Below are 16,927 nucleotides of genomic sequence, written 5' to 3'. Positions count from 1 at the left end.
ACCTCTGAAAGCAGTAGTACCAAAAAGCCTGAAGGTTAGAACAGTGCCTCCCCACCCACAGAGAACAAAACCTAAGTTAAATATAAAGTTCAAAGTCAAGAAATAGGCTGGGAAAATGAGCAAACAACAAAGAATAGAACTTGAACCTATAAAACTACTATGGTAACAGGCAAGATCAAGACACAAACTCAGAAGATACCAATGTGAAAATAGCTATAAGCAAAGCATCAAAGAAAAATGCAAATTTAACAGTAAGCCCAACAAGTACTCATGAAAAAGGTAAAGAAAGAAGGAAGAGTGGTAGAGAAAAATTAGGAAAAGAAATAAGTGAAGCAAGAAAATTATGAAAAGAGAATTAACAGCTTGGTCAAAGAGTCACAAATACACTGAAGTAAATAACACCTTAAAAAACAGAATTGGACAAATGGTTAAAGAGGAAGAAAAAGTCACTGAAAAAAGAAACTTCTTAAAAAGAAAAATTGGCCAAATGGAAAAATAGGTACAAAAACTCACTGAAGAACATTACTTAAAAAAATAGAATTGAGCAAGTGGAATTTAATGACTATGTGAAACATTAACAAACAATAAAACAAAGTCAAAAGAACGAAAAAAATACAAAAAAAATATTGCTTTTTTGGTGATCTGGTTAATATAGAAATAGGTTTTACATGATTTTACATGTATAATTGATATCATATTGCTTGCCTTCTCAAACAATGGTGAGGTGGAGGGGGAGAGACTTGGGAACTCAAATATTAGAAAAAAACCTTTAAAGTAAATAATAAATTGTTAAAAAAAACACTTTGAGATTTAAGAACAGAAAAATAGGCAAACATGATTTTTAACATTCTTTTCAAATTCTTTTTTTTAAAACAATAACTGGTTACATTTATAGAGCATTTTATAAATATTATTTCATTTTATACTCCAGCAATCCTGGAAAGTAGGTGCTATTATTAACCTCATTTTATAAATGAAGAAATTAAGGCAGGTACAAGTTAAGGGACTTGCCTAGGGTCTCATACCTATGAAAATCTGAGGCAGAATTTGAACTCAGATCTTTTTAACTCCAAGCCCAGCGCTCACTGCACTGCTTAACTTCCCCTTTTTAAAAACAACCTATAGGATGGCATTGTGTGTGTTCCTTAACCTCTCTACACTTCATTTTTCTCATCTATAAAGTAAGTGGATTTTCCTAGATGATCTCTGAGGCCCCTTCCTTGTTCCAAATTGATGATTTAATGCCTTAAAATAAACGTTTAAATATTTTGAGCTGAGAGAAAGGCAAAATATACAGACTTCTTAAACTTTTTGGCATTTCTTCTTCTCTATGTTCAATTTCATAACAAATAATACGCTCCCAAAAAGTTCCAGGGCTATTATACGACTACCTATTTATATGATCTTGGTTAGGTCACTTATCTTTCTTGGGACTGTTTCCTCATCTGTTAAATTACAAGATTGCCCTGGGTTACTTCTAAGGTCCAGCTAAGGGCCCCTAGATGGTGTTGTGGATAGAGCATTGGACTTCAAATCAGGCAAACTCATCATCATGTGTTCAAATCCTGCCTTAAACACTTGCTAGCTGTGTGACCCTGGGCATGTCACTTAACCCTGTTTGCTTTAATTTCCTCGTCTTTAAAATGATCTGGATAAGGAAATGACAAACCATTCCAGTATCTTTGCTAAGAAAACTCCGAATGAGGTCACAAAGGTAGAAAAGCTGAAACAACTGAACAATAAGAAGGGCCAGCTAATTATTTGTATTAAAGACATTTAATGAAATATTTCCTCCAATTAAAAGGGGAAATATTTGTTTCCTCTTAGCAGTCTTTACAGAGAAAGAACATCTGTTCTCTGCAAATTACAAAACACCCTAATGTTAATAAAATCCATAAATGTAACTGTTGAAATAAACATTTCCTTAAGAGTACTTTTGCTCCACTACTCTCAAAGAGTTTTGGTAAAACCTCAAACACCAACATCTGCTCATATCTTCAAGCAAAATTATTTAAAAAAAAATTAAAAATCTAATATGTTTACATCATTTCAAAATTAAAAATGACATTTTGATTAAAATAATATTCTATTGAATGAAATAAAGCAAAAGAATTACCATGTTAATTTATTTTAAGAGTAAATACTGAGTTTTTAAAGCATTTTGAGTTTCTGTAAGACATTATTAAGTAGTTTATTAGTTTGAACATTACTAGGCTTTCCAGTAAACACTTTACCTATGCAATCATCATGATTATTTCCTTAAAGTGAGTTTCTTGAGGACAAGACTGCTTTTTCCTTTTAGTGCTGTGGCTTGGCACAGTGCCAACACAAAGAAAATATTTAATAAATCTTACAGACAGACTAACACACATATACTCCTCTCCTGCTGAGCCCCACGCCCTTCCTAGGAAGATTGTGTCCTGTGGAAGCATGCACAGAGTTCTCTGCCCCTTCTACCTTAGGAGGGTCAGGTAATGGTGGGATATTAAAAACCTAGTGAGAAATGACATGAAGATGCTGAGAATTGAGAAAAAGAGAAGAGAGAAGGGTTTAGGAAATAAATTTATTCTCAACCTGCATTGAGGAGATGGTATTAAAAAAGAGAACTGTATAGAAAATGCCTGGGTCTGAGAAAAGAGACATTTGGTATTCTGGCTATGGAATAAACAGTTATGGGGGGGCGGGAGTAAGAGGGAGAAGGAGAGGAGAGAAAAGGAGAAGGATAACATATTTCTCTCCTCCTTTTTGAGGAAGTACAAGATAAAACTTATTGAGGGAGAGAGGGGTTGCCACAAAAGCTCCTTATTCAAAACTGAGGAAACTTTTTGTATCACCATACAACATAGAGTCTGATGGGTACTCTTTATATAATTTCTATTTTGAATGAAGAGAGTAGTCTGCAACTCACAAAGATTTAGGGAAAGTGGGGATCAATTCCAGGAACAACGGCGATAGTAAGGCAGAACAAGCAGGTGCATAAGCGGTTTAAAAAAGCAAGAAGTCTAGGTTCTCAAAAAGACAGGAAACTGGGATCAGAAACTCAGACTTTAAAACTAGGGAAGAAACTCAGAAATTTAAACAAAGTTTCTAGAGATAAGTAACCCAGATCAAAAGGACACCGAGATCTAACCAAGGCTTCTCAGACGTAGAGTGGGGCACTAGCAATGAGAATAACACTTGATACTGAACCAAGAACTTGGGGAAAGGGATACTTACTCCCTGAGTCATCAGACACCCTAAGAGAACAATACCTCATTTATGACAACCAAGGGGCCTTTGACCCAAGGACTGCTGAAGACACCCCAGCTCTACCCCCCAGACATCTTCCCTTTTACTTCATGTTTAACCTGTAAAGACTTAGCCCCAACGGCTTTAATGATCAGACTTCTTACTCGCAGAATCCACCGCTGCCTATGGAGAGACTACAGACTCTAACATGCTTCATAAAGGGATCTGAGAAAATCACTTAGGCTCTTGGTCTCCATCATCAGGCCCTTAGAAAAAAGCCCAATCTGAGGTACAGCCTTCTAAGCTCATATTAGTCTGATCAGCCACAGACAGACACAGTATACCTTGACCCCAATTTAATGATGTTATTTTGATTTCCTTTGATAATGAAAGACAGCAGTTAAGAACAAAGTTCCACAAAACAAGATTATTCAGGTTGATTCTTTGTGCAGGACTACTGCTTTCCAATACATGTCAATTAATCTTTTACAAAGATGGGCATAACCTTACTTAATCTTGCCAACATCCACAAATGTACCACCGCTATGTTAAAGAATAACAAAATCTCCTTATCCAAACATAATCTATCTAATGGTTTTCTACCTCTGTTCCCCTCTCCCTCTCCCTCCCTTCTTCCCTCATCTCTCTTTGTTTCTCTCTGTCTCTCTGTCTCTGTCTCAGTCTCTCTCTATTTCTGTTTGTCTGTCTGTCTCTCTCTTTCTCTCTCCCTCCTTAGAAAATCCTAATCTTATTGGTTCTAATTCTTACTTACAACATCACTAATGTGAAAAAATGTTTAATAGAAATGTATATGTATAGCCTATATCAGATTGCGTGCTGTTTTGGGGAGGAAGGTGGAGAAAAATTTAAAACTCAAAAGCTTATGGAAGTGATTGTTGATAATTCAAAATAAATTTTAAAAAATTCAAAAAGAAAAGAAAATTCTAATCTTCATCCTCATTGCAACCTCCAATCTCTTGACCCCTCAATTGTCTCCCCAGCTATATTCTTCTCTTCTCCTGATCTTGACTCCTTGGTGAACCAGCTCAACTCTACATTATCCTCCTCTCTTGAATCCCTAGACCCCTTATCACATCACTAATCACATTCAACCAAGTTTCAGCCTTGGATCGCTCCCACTATTGGCTGCCTTTGATTTGACACACATACTACTGAAATAAAGATGGGGACAATCAAACAACTGTTCAGATTCTACTTCTAGGCAAATTTTCCAAGGCAGTAACTGAAAAGAAGAAGAAATACACCAAAGTATTTATAGCAGCATTTTATTTGGGGGTGAGGAGGGAGTATCAAAGACTTATAAATAGATACCCATCACTTGGGGAATAGTTACACAAATGGTAGTACATGAACACAATGAAATATTACTCTGCGGTGAGAAACAATTATGAGGAATGCAGATAAGCATGGAAAAACATAAACTGATATAGAATGAAATAAACAGTCAGGAAAATAATATACATAATGACTACAAAAATATAAATGGAAAGAACTATCAGAAAAAATTTAGAATAAATATTGTAAAATTACAAAGAACAAGCATGTTGTCAAATGAGATACATGAAAAGACACCTTTCTATATCGACTCCTTTGCAGAAGTGATAGATTCATTGATTTGGAAAATTGTACATATTTTCAGTTTTTTTCAATATATTTGTTGATTTTGCTCTTTTTTCCTCTTTTTTAAATTTTTTCTTTAAAAATATTATTTGTTCTATAGGATGGCCTTTTGGGAGGCTTGAGGGAGGGGATATAAGGAATACATTTAGGTGATGAAAAAATTAAAAAAATAATAAAATTTATTTTTAAAAAGAACGAAAAAAGAAAACGGTTACCAATAAATGCACACCAAAGTAAATCCATATCATTGATACCAGCTGTATTCACATTTCAGGAAAATCATTCAGATATGCTATAAGTTACTAAACATGGGTACCATGAAAAAAAAAAAAGGAAATCAAGGTCATTTACCTGCTGAAGTTGGCTCTTCTTCATCTGATGCTGTATGGAAATAAAGGCAGAAGGAAGGAAAGAAAAAAAGAGAAGATAGGGGAGGGGGAGAAGGAGATAAAGAAAGAAGTTAAAAGTCTGTAGCATACTCCTAAACAAAGCTTAATATCCATTTAATTATAATCTAGTTCATCTATTGTGAATCTGTAATTACATAATCATACAGAAGCAGAAATTATTTAAGTGCACATCTTCCACGTTGTCCGATTTGTGTTTATTAGAAAATACCACATTTGTCATTTAGCTTGACTTTACTTTCCACTTGCCAGTAAAATTGACTATAGTTAGTTTCATTACAAATGTGAATTGTTTCCATATACCTCCCACTGAAACATTTAGTTTCAAGAGCACTAATATCTTAATTGATTCTTAATTTATGAATAACCCTAAACATTAAAGTCATGACAGTGACACAGACAATAACATATTGACAGAAACATATTCACACTGAAGTATTAGTTAACCAATCAGTAATTATAAATGCTGGATGTTATATCCTTTTCTTAAAATTTTATTTTAATTCAGTGTTTTGTTATGAATTTATTAAATACCCAAACAAACAATATTACTTTTGTTTATGTCAGATACAGAGTTTAAGATAGTGTCCTGTAATGGGTCAAGTTTAAACATCCAGCTCTTTATACCTCAAGGAATTTAACTGACCTTGGGGAATATGTATGAAAGCAAGGGAGTCAGTCCTGATACATTTACTTCACCAAGCTATCCTTCAAGGATGTCTTGCCTGCCATCTCACACCTGGGCTGCTATCTCACACCTAGACTCAAACAATGAGCACTTCTTAGTCTCATGAGAGAAGAAGGGGGGTTGTTGCTAACCCCCATCACAAAACTTCCAACCAATCCTGTTGTTTCCTGTGCCTAAGATCTGTAACCAATCATGTTGCCCCAATTCCATGGTGTCATCTACCCTGTTCTGTTCTTTGTTTTGTACTCTCCAAAACCTATATAATTGGAACTATTTTTTTGCTCAGGGTCTTCAGTAAAAATGGAGGCAATCCATTGATCCTTTATTGACAGGCAGCATGTCCCTGTTAATAATGTTTCTTGTGCTGAAATTTAACTCAGTTTACTGTCTTTTCTTAAATGTCATTTGAGATGCTTTTAATACTTAAAATATCACAACACTTTTCTGAGTCCCTCCCGTTTTGGTTCCCATTAGGATTCTATGTCTGCTCATTCTGACTCATTTCTCTTCATGTGTCCTTTATTAGCTAGTGTGTGTACTCCAAGCTCTTTTGCCTTTCTCCTTTTAGACGAAGTGCTTAGAGAGGTTGAGGACACTAGGGGTTTAGAAGATAGGAAAAGAGTTATCATAGAGGTGACCAAAGGGCAATAAAAGGGATCACTAAAGATAAGGAAGGGCAATTTCTCTGATTTCCAAACTTTATCTAAGATTTGACCTTCACTCTTCATCTGAATATGGTAAACTACATGTACAGTGATATTTTTATCCTTTACACAAATTTATGTAGGATCCAGCTTGTTTTCATAAATAATGTGTGCACAAGCAGAAATTACTCAGATGCAACCTTTCTTCACACAACTAAAGTTTAGCAAGAGTACTGTTATTGAGTTTTATGTTTTAGGCCAACACTATTTGACATGATTTATGAAGATTTTTTTTAAGTAGAGCTGACCTCTTTAGTTCAAAAGCTTTGTTCTCATATGACTCAATAATCAAGGTAACATTGAAGAACTAGGGAGTATTGTCAGGGATGATTAGTAATAGTAGTAGTTGCAGTAATGATAATAATAATGATGGTGATTCATATAATGATATAAGTTTTGCAAAGTGCTTTATATACACTTAATTAAAGGTATATCAGTTAAAGGTGTCATGACTCCTTAACAACAAAAACCAAATGTGTCTGCTTTCCTTTCAAAGTTTTGCTTGTTTTTATTGTTTTCTTTCTTTTATACTATGGTCGATTCCCCTCAATTCTCTTCTTTGTCCCCCAACAGTTTCTTGTAACAAAGAAAAATATTTAATAAAAGTCCATCTATCAAGTAATAAGCCATTATTACACTGTTATTATTTGCCATGTACTATATTAGGAGTTTGGGATTCAAATTCTAAAGTTTAACGTTTCCTGCCCTCTAGGAGTTTACATTCTTCTGGATGTATACACAAGAGCAGATTAAAGGCCCAGAGGGATTACTATTGGTCTCTCCCCTTAGGAGTCAATGTGAATGCTTTTGGCCATAAACACAAAAAACTCAACATCTATGAACACCTATAGATATAGAAGACAGCAGATTCACAGATAAGTAAATATAAGATATACCCAATATAAGATAAGTAAATATAAGATATACAAAGTGAGTTAAGAAGGACAAGAACAATTATAGGAATTAAAAAAAGACTTATTCAAGGAAGTGTCACTTAAGATGATCACTGAAGGAAGCCAGGAGTTAATTCCAAAAAGCATTCTAAGCATGGTGAAATAGTTTATGCAAATGTATTGAGTCTATTGATAGAAAAACATATCACAGTTGTATACTGCTTTCCATATCTCTTGTACCCATTCCTTTATTGTGAAGAGGAAAGTATATTTCCTATTGAGTTCTCTAAGGACCAAGACTGTTCATTACAATCATGAGTTCAACTGCCTTGCTATTGCTTACTTTATTGTAGTCCTTGTGTATATTTTTACTTCATCCTTTTTTTCTTCAAATTGCATGAAATGAAAAAAAAGAAAAAACAAACAAACAAAAAAATAGGGGCAGCTAGGTGACACAGTTGATAAAGCACTGACCCTGGAGTCTGAGTTCAAATCCAGCCTCAGACACATAACACTCACTAGCTGTATGACACTGATCAAGTCACTTAACCCCAATTGCCTAACCCTCCCCCCCCCAAAAAAACTGCATCAAATGAATGATACTATATCTTCTCATGTCTCTTTGAATTTCTCATAAATATTATTGATATTGACATCTATATAAATCAACAAGCATTTAAATGCTCACCATATGCCAGACACTTTTCTAACTCTTGGAGTTACAAAAAAAGGGGAACAAGAGATAGTTCCTGGCCTCATTGAAATTATATTCTAAGCAGGGAGACAATATAATGTTAAAAGTTTTGTTAAGAATTTTATGTGTATTATTATTTATGTATATTTCCCAACAATGGTAATTGCTAAAAGGTGTTGTGCTTATTTTACAGGTGAGGGATCTGTGTTTCATAAAGATGAAGTGACTTGCTGGTTAAGTGTCTGCGGCAGGATTTTGACTGAGATTTTTCTGACTTCAAGTCAAGAAAACTATTCACTATACCATAGTGTTGTTTGTAATGACATTCTATTAGATTCATATAACAACACTTGTCTAGAAATTCCCTAGTCAATGAGCACCCACATATGAAAATATCAAGAAAAGAAAATGATTATGTTTATTAATCAATCAGTCACTAAGTCAACAATCATTTAAGCATTTACTATGTGACAGGTACTCTGTTAACTATTGGGGTTAAAAGTCAAGAAAAAGGCCTAACTGCCTAGCACTAAAGTGATTTATAAAATTCCTATAGGATGGTAATTCTTAGTAAGAGAACAGTTAATACACATTGAACATGTGGCATTATTAAGAAGAGGGAAGAGTCAAGAAAAGTAGGAAAGTCTCAGGTTGGAGTTTTCATAATTCTTGGTTTGGCATTTCAGCAAGTTGATTGGCTAAATAGTTTCTATGTTTGGTTAAGACTGAGGTTACTTGCAGACAATTATACAGAAAGACAAGCTGTCAATAAAGAGAAACTATATGTAAAAAGTTATTTCTCTTCTTCAGACTTGTGAGAGGTACTTACACTGGTAGGACAGTCATGGATAGATGGTATTTGTCCTATCCAAAGTGTTAGAATAATTGAAGGCTTAATGTCTGAAGGGAAGGAGAAGATATTGAAGCCTTCCACTTTCAATTTTTCTGATGCTGGCATAAGCAAAATGAAAGGTCTCAGCAGAGGCCAAAAAAAAGTCCAAAAGTAGGATTCTCCTAAGTCTTTAAGATTGAAAGCAGTCTGTAGCTTTTAAAAGCCCAAGCTGTAGCCAATTGTATTTAACTGAAGCTGAATCATAACACTTTATAATCTCCTAATTAGTTAATAAGTTAAACAAGATTAAATACAAATACAAATATTGGTTTCAGGAAGCAGATGATGAAGCAAATTTCATTCTTTTCAGTAGCCTGCTAGCAGGTTATTGGTACCTAACGGTGCCCATATACTGAAAGAGGCAGTCACCTTATTAGTGGGTTTGTATTCACCATTTTTCTTTATTAGAAAGGATGATTCTATATTCCAAAATGACTATGATTTTTAACCAAAAGGTGTCAATATTGTTTTTAAATAAAAAGTAAAGATAATATCAGGATATAAGCAATTAGTATACAATCAACATTTATATCGCTATGTTACTTAAAAAATAAAGGACAATTAGCCAAGTTAGCTTTATTTGCTGGACAAGCAATTTTAAGGTCTACCTATATGAAATCATGAAATCTTTTGTATATATTTGTTTGCAAGTTGTCTTCACCATTACAGTGTAAACTCCTTAAGGGAAAGAACTGTCTTTTGCCTCTTTTTGCATCCTTAGTGTTTTGCACAGTGCCTGACACATTGTTGGCATTTAATAAATGTTTATTGAATTGAATATTTGAAATGTAAGCATCCATTCCAGAATTGAAAATGCAATCTAAAAAGTAGAAAAGTCAGTTTAATCCTATGTGTGTGATACAAACACCACAAGCAGTTTTTCTTAAGTTTTATCTGGTTCACTTCTACTCTTCTTGTAATGTCTGGACTAGAGATATTATTTGGAGATGCATACAATAAATAAAAATTTTATGGAGTTAGTTTATATTTTGGTGACCCATCTACAGCAACAATTTAATGAAATACCAATTTTCTAAACTTTGAGTAAGTCCCAGTGGGACTTGGGAGAACAATGTGGTCTGTGGATTATGTAGATACCATTTATAATACATGTAGGAATACAGTATGGCAGAGCAGAAAGAGCACTAGCTTTTGACTCAGGGGACCAGGGTTCAAGTCTGACTTCTAAGGCTCATTAAAATGTGTAACATTAGATAAATAGGTCACATTAAGCTTTCTGCTCCTTGGACTCCTCAACTGTAAAAGGAGGGATTTGGTAAAGCTGACCTTGGAAAGGGTAACTTCCAGTACTAAATCTATACTCCAATAATAATAATTGTGTTAAATCTAACCTTAATGTAAATTTTACTTAATAGTGATAATCCCTTAAAAATACAGTTACATCAGCTAACAGACCCAAGAATCTAAGTACAGCTAAATGAAGGGGCTGGAAAATGGAGGAATTAGTGGATTCATTCAAGTCTGAAACCTGTGAGCTTAATTAATAACCACCAATGTGTTGGCTTCAACTTGTTGGCTTCACAATGTCTTTTATTGGCAGAATATTTGGGCCCTGTCACAGACAGATTCAAAAGTAATAATTTTGGTTTCTATGTCAAACAGCACAAAACAAGCCCTCCAATCAACTTTATACTTCATAAAGTGAAACTGCAGCAATCCAACCAATTGTCTTGAGCTGAAGGGAAAGTCAACTTCCCGAGCAGCTATTGTTTGTACCCTCTAAATTTCAGTCTTTGCCCTATTGACAACTCATGTCAACACAACCTTAATTGGTCACCTGTTAAATGTTTTGTCTAGAAACCTTCCTGCTATAAATGAAAAGGCCAATTTAAAGTCAACGTTTATTTTAGCGATATGCTTTGTTGACATCTAATTGTGAAACTATTTCTGCAGAGCTTATATGCTAGCATGTGGAAAGGGTTGGAGTTTCCAATTTTAATTTATGTTAACAAGTTTATGTACTTGTATTAAGGACAGGGAAGAAGGGGGTAAGTATATTCTCATAGTCATAGCCTTAAAGTCACATTACCTAAACACCTCATTTTTTCATTTTCCTTTCCTTCCTTCCTACCTTCCGTTTATTAATCCTATCCTCCAACACTGGGCTGCATTGATGCTAAAATACATAATTCCTATTTTTAGAAGTTTTGTCACTTAATGATGTCTCATCTCTGGGTACTAACTCTGTTTTATCCTTTGGAAACCTCAAGTATGTCTTGGATACTTGTATCAAGTAACTTGGAAAATGTAAACCTGGATAATTATGCTTTGTATTGTGCCCCACACATAGAAAGCCCTTAATAAGTACTGAATGACTGGTTATATCATAATTATTTTGTGCTTCAGGCTCCTTAGTGTCCTAGATTACTTTTGGTTCTCATTTGTTATAGTTTTATTATCTATAGTCTCCCAGGATCATAGATTTACAGCAGTGAAATAATTCATCCAAGATCATACAGGGAGCATAAGGTAGAGCTGGACTTCATACTCAGTTTTCTAATTCCAATTATCTATGCTTTTTTTTTTTTTTTTTTGCTAAGGCAATCAGGGTTAAGTGACTTGCCCAGGGTCACACAGCTAGTAAGTGTCAAGCGTCTGAGGCCAGATTTGAACTCAGGTCCTCCTGACTCCAAGGCCAGAGTTCTATCTACTGTACCACCTAGCTGCCCCAATTATATATGCTTTTGATAAGCCACTCCTCAAACTCGCTGTATTTCTTCTGTGTCTTGCCTACTTTCATATTCACTTTTGCTGCTTTCACGCCTAAACTTTAATGCACCACCATGATTCCTAAGCTATGTGCCTACCTTCCATTCCCATCCCCCAATATTCACTATCTAATATCTTGTGGGTGGGTATATCCTTCCCAAGTCATAGATTTTCTATACTTGCAGGTTTGATATTCCTAGGTCAGTCCACCAATCAGTATGCAACAACCTTGAGGCTGCTTCTTGGTTGTAATAGGCTTAAATTAGGCCACCAACAAAAAAGGAGCAGCTGGTATGTACCTTCCCTTGGGTGGCTGCCATGGAGTACAGGCACAGATGCCTCCTTGGAGGGTGAGGCCTGTTTGAGAAGCACTTATGGACTGCCCTGCTGGTGTCTCAAACCCATTTGAACACCCCTGTTGGCTATTTTCACCTGGAGCTAATGAGCTATCTCCAGAAATCTGGGAGGAGCTATATTCAATCATAAAGGAAACTGGTCCACTTGGATTATAAATGCCCCACCTTTCCCTCTGCCCTCCAGTGCTTTTCTGTGTCAGACCTTATAAAGAACTGCCCCTTCTAGGGCACTGATGCTTCTAAATATATACAATCACAAGCATTTGTACCCCTCTGGCAAGCACCTCAATGGTGAAGTGAAGGGAATTCTCTTATAAAAGGGGCAACCATTTATTTCTTTTCCCCTCTAAATTTTGTAGTCCTTTGGTTGGAGGCAATATTCCTGCAATAATCTAAACCAACATCTGACCTCTTTTTATCTTCCTACTGTTGAGGTCTAGAGGTTAGGGGTCCTGGAATCCCAAAATCAGGACACTTGGGTCCTGCCCAAAAGAATTCAGCCCAAGCCTTCTTTCAACCAAAAACAAGGTTTATTGAAGATTCCCCATATTAGCCAGACTCTTAAAGAATCTGAGCATCTGTGGGCTATTGGCTAGATTGTGAAAATCTGAGCATCTTAATGGAGACAAGATGGACCTTATTTACAGAAAGACTGTGGGAGGGATTTAGGAGTGGCCAAATGGTCTATGAGGTAATGGAATTCTAGGGAATTGGAGCCTAGATAGGACCAAGGGTGGGAAGCAGCCTGGAGCCATAGGGAGGCAAGACAATGGCTAGGCTTGACCAGGCTAGGTCAAGGATAACAGAATTGGGGGATTGCTATAGCCAAAACAAAAGGCCAATTAACAGAATCATGGCCTCAGGGGAATGCCAGAAATCTCCTTGATCAAGTGGGAGAATTCAAGGAAATCCAAGGGTTTTCTAGGGTGTAGACAAATGGGGCCCAAATTGGGATAAAGGTCTCACTTTGGGCCCATACCCCATCACTACTACAATTTGATCTACAACTGACTCTTCCTTTGAACTAGTCATTGTTTCATAAACACACCCCAAGCTTGGACCCATCTGTTTCTTCTCTCATGTTGTTTCCTATGTCTGGAATTATTCCAATCAATTTGATGTCTGTTGGAATCCTACATATTGTTCAAAGTCCAACTCAGATGTAATCTCCTTTTCTACATAGCCTTTCCCTATTGCCACCTTCCTAATTCAGAAGTAATCTCTACCTCACTAAATCCCCATGGTACTGAGAAAAATGATTATTGATAACCAATGACTCAGGTACATCCAGAATTCTCCCTTTTCTAAAATCCTGGTTTTAAAAATATAGCTTCTAGCTAGACTTTGCTGATAATGAGATTAGACCCACCCTGGAGCTGCCATTATCTTCTGCCCAGGCTTGGGTGGGGCATATATTATTTGAATAGATAGACCAAAGCTGGGGGTGGTCTGGGTGTAGAGACAACTTCTCTGTCCAAGGGAGATAAGATGTCACTCTCAGCCACTTATTTTAATATAGCCCACCTCCCATTGGGTTAACTAATCAGAATTGATTGCCACTTCTCTTCTAAAAGAACATATGAGCCCTGAATCTGATGCCATAATTGTCTTTGGTCGAAGAGAGACAGCCTTGACCATCCTTTTATTAATAACATGCTGGCCTTATTAATAACTTGATTAAATTACTCAGAAACTATGTCTTTTGAACCTTTTTAATCACCACAGTACCTTAATTGTATGTGTTTTATTCTCTCTTCATAGTCTGCTTTGTACTTCAATTATTTTTAGATTATGTAAAATATTGTATTTTAAAGTTAAGTCAATATGTACCCCATAATGGATACTTATGTGTGGATTAGAGGCTCTGTTTCTTTTGAGTTTGACACTACTGTTCTAGTTCACCTATTACTCATATTTATTATTATCAGTGTATAAATATCTGAGGCCATGGGTTTTGTTGAAAATTCCTTCAATAATGTCTTCTGTGTAGTTCAGGTGTCTCCACTCAATCTTACACTGTAGCTAGCTACTTTCTATGGTAACTAATTTGGTATAACAGTTTTGTTTTGTATTTTCCCTCTTTCCCCTTCCCCCTTCCTTTTCACTTTAAAGCTCTATGTGCAAGAATCTAGACAAATACATATTTACTAACTTGTTAGGTGTCCTCCATTCCTGGCCAAAAGCTTATCCTACTTATTTGCCTTTTAGCCATGGTCCAGAAACTTAAAACTTCTTCTCAGCTACCATTTGCTTAACTAGCTCTTCCCTTTCAAATTCTGCCTTTCTCTTTTCATCTCCTAGACCTGAATCAACAGCAGTGCTTAAAATATTACCCTGGTTGCCAAGTTCTTCCTGCAGCCAAGTAGAACATAAATTCACTGAGGATAAGTGTTATGTTTTATTTCTTTATTTCCTTCATTGTCAAGATTCCTGTAAAGATGCTTTGAGTATTGTACACTTTACATACGTTGTTGTTGATTGAATATAGGCCTTGGGCAGTGTTCTCAAGGGCTCATGATGTACATAGGAAAACTCTCCTTGCACATGTGAAACAGGAGACGAACAAGTGCTGAATTACCTATAAATGCAATAGTACACATATGGCCTTAAAAAGGGAAAGGTTAGTGTGAAATAGGAGGTGTGATTCTGCAAACTAGGATATAGATTCAGGACAGCAACAGAGGCTGGGGGGATAAGAGCATGAGTTATTGAAAAAACTAAAGAGGCTTGGACAGATATTTTATAGAATTGAGTTACGATTTAGGTTCCTAGTTGCTGTCAAATTTACTACCTTAAAGATCCTTACTGTCTCCTTTAAGTCAGATAATGTGTTTCACTTTATGTCTCTAAAAGACTTTATAATGCTAGCTGGGAATATGAATGTAGACTATTAGATAGCCTGCTCTTAAGAGCTTTCTGAGATCTTACCCAAGTTTCCCAACATCAGGCATGCTGAACCAGGTTGTACCAAGTCAGCAGAGCCAAAGAACTTCTATTTCTTCCTTGTTATTTCCCCTTCTTTTTACTTCTTTTCTCAAATTATAAAATCATGAAATTTATAGCTAATTGCTATGTATGCAATTTTCTGAATGCATAGCTTTTAAAAATAACTTTAGCTAAATTTACCTGCTAAACATAGAAATAGGGTTGTATCTCTTTGCTTTAATGAATTTAACTAATAGGAAGTGGAGTGTTGATAAGACTATGGAATCAGGATAAAAACATAAAGGGTATACACATACATACATATATACATACATATATGTATGTATATATGTATATATGTGATAGCTCTTACAATAATCTGCAAACACACATGTATACATAGATATATAATGCACACATACCCATGCATATACAATATATATGCACATATCTGTGGATACACATATGTGTATGTGTGCGTATGTATTTATGTATATGGATTTATGCATGTATTTACAGAGAAGGAGCAGCTAGGTTGCCCAGTAGATAGATGCGAGGCATGGAATCAGGAAGACCTGAGTTCAAATCTGGCCTCAGACATTAGCTATGTAACCCTGGGCAAGTAATTTAACCCTGTTTGCCTCAATTTCCTCATCTGTAAAATGAGCTGGAGAAGGAAATGGCAAACCACTCCAGTATCTTTACTAAGAAAACCCCAAATGCAGAGACAGACATGACTGAAAAACCACTGAACAACGACAAAATTTACAGAGAAATCACTATTACTTTCCTATCCATCTCAAACTTTTCCCATGGAGTTAAAATAGTCATCTCAGTGGGGGGAAGGTAGAGTATTCATCTTCTCTCAACCAAGAGCAGTATTATGGAGGGACAGACAATAGGCCATTTTCTAACCTAAACGATTTGGTCTTCAAAGTTAAAATCAAGAGGTTTGTGAGTATCTTGGAGTATTTAAATCAGGGCCAGATTCCAAATCTGCTCCTTAAGATTTAAAAAAATGTTTTTAGGAGGTCAATGATACATTTGAAAATTCTTGGTACCATTCTGTGTTCTTTTCCTCTATTTACTGTGTTGTCTGTCTGTTCTTAAAGCCATGCAACAGCTCTGGAAGGACAGGCAGAGCTGCCTATGTTACCTCATTGTCTGAGATTCTGATCAGGAGTTCATTCTGCATCAGAGGACAATGAGATACTAAAATAATTTGAGAGGTCCACCTTCATGCCTTTTTTTGTGGCATGAGCAATAGTGCCTTCAAAATCCTGGGACATTTTCTCACTACACTACGTATTGAAGAAAACATGTTTTTGTTTTTGGACCTTCAGGATATATTCTATAGCTTATATATTCTATAGTTCAAGAATTATTGAATTAAAGTTTATTCCTCCACTGATTATATGCATATATGTGTATATGTATATGTGTATGTGTATATATAATATATGTCTATACACACACATGTATAATTGTTTAGTTATTTCAGTTGTGTCTGACTCTTTGTGATCTCATTTGGGGTTTTCTTGGCAAAGATACTGGAGTGGTTTGCCATTTCCTTCTCCAGCTCATTTTCCATATGAGGAAACTGAGACAAATAGGGTTAAGTGACTTGCCCAGTGTCAGACAGCTGGTAAGTCTTCCTGACTCTAGGCATGGTACTCTGCCTACTGTATCACCTAGCTGCCCCATATAGATAAATAGATAGACAGATAGATAGATAGATAGATAGATAGATAGATAGATAGATAGATAGA

General features: G+C 35.7%; 1 protein-coding gene across 1 annotated transcript in view; it reads right to left on the bottom strand.

Annotated features, from left to right (window-relative positions):
• Nucleotides 1-16,927, bottom strand: part of EDIL3 (EGF like repeats and discoidin domains 3) — a 581,090-nt gene that overhangs the window by 401,515 nt on the left and 162,648 nt on the right. The window contains exon 3 of the mRNA XM_027864247.1: nt 5,221-5,250. Coding sequence (XP_027720048.1) covers nt 5,221-5,250 — 30 coding nt within the window. The remainder of the gene's footprint in view (nt 1-5,220; nt 5,251-16,927) is intronic.

The sequence above is a fragment of the Vombatus ursinus genome, unplaced genomic scaffold, assembly GCF_900497805.2.
Source record: "Vombatus ursinus unplaced genomic scaffold, bare-nosed wombat genome assembly UNPS02014774.1, whole genome shotgun sequence".
Lineage (NCBI taxonomy): Eukaryota > Metazoa > Chordata > Mammalia > Diprotodontia > Vombatidae > Vombatus > Vombatus ursinus.
This window is presented reverse-complemented; position numbering and strand designations above follow the sequence as displayed.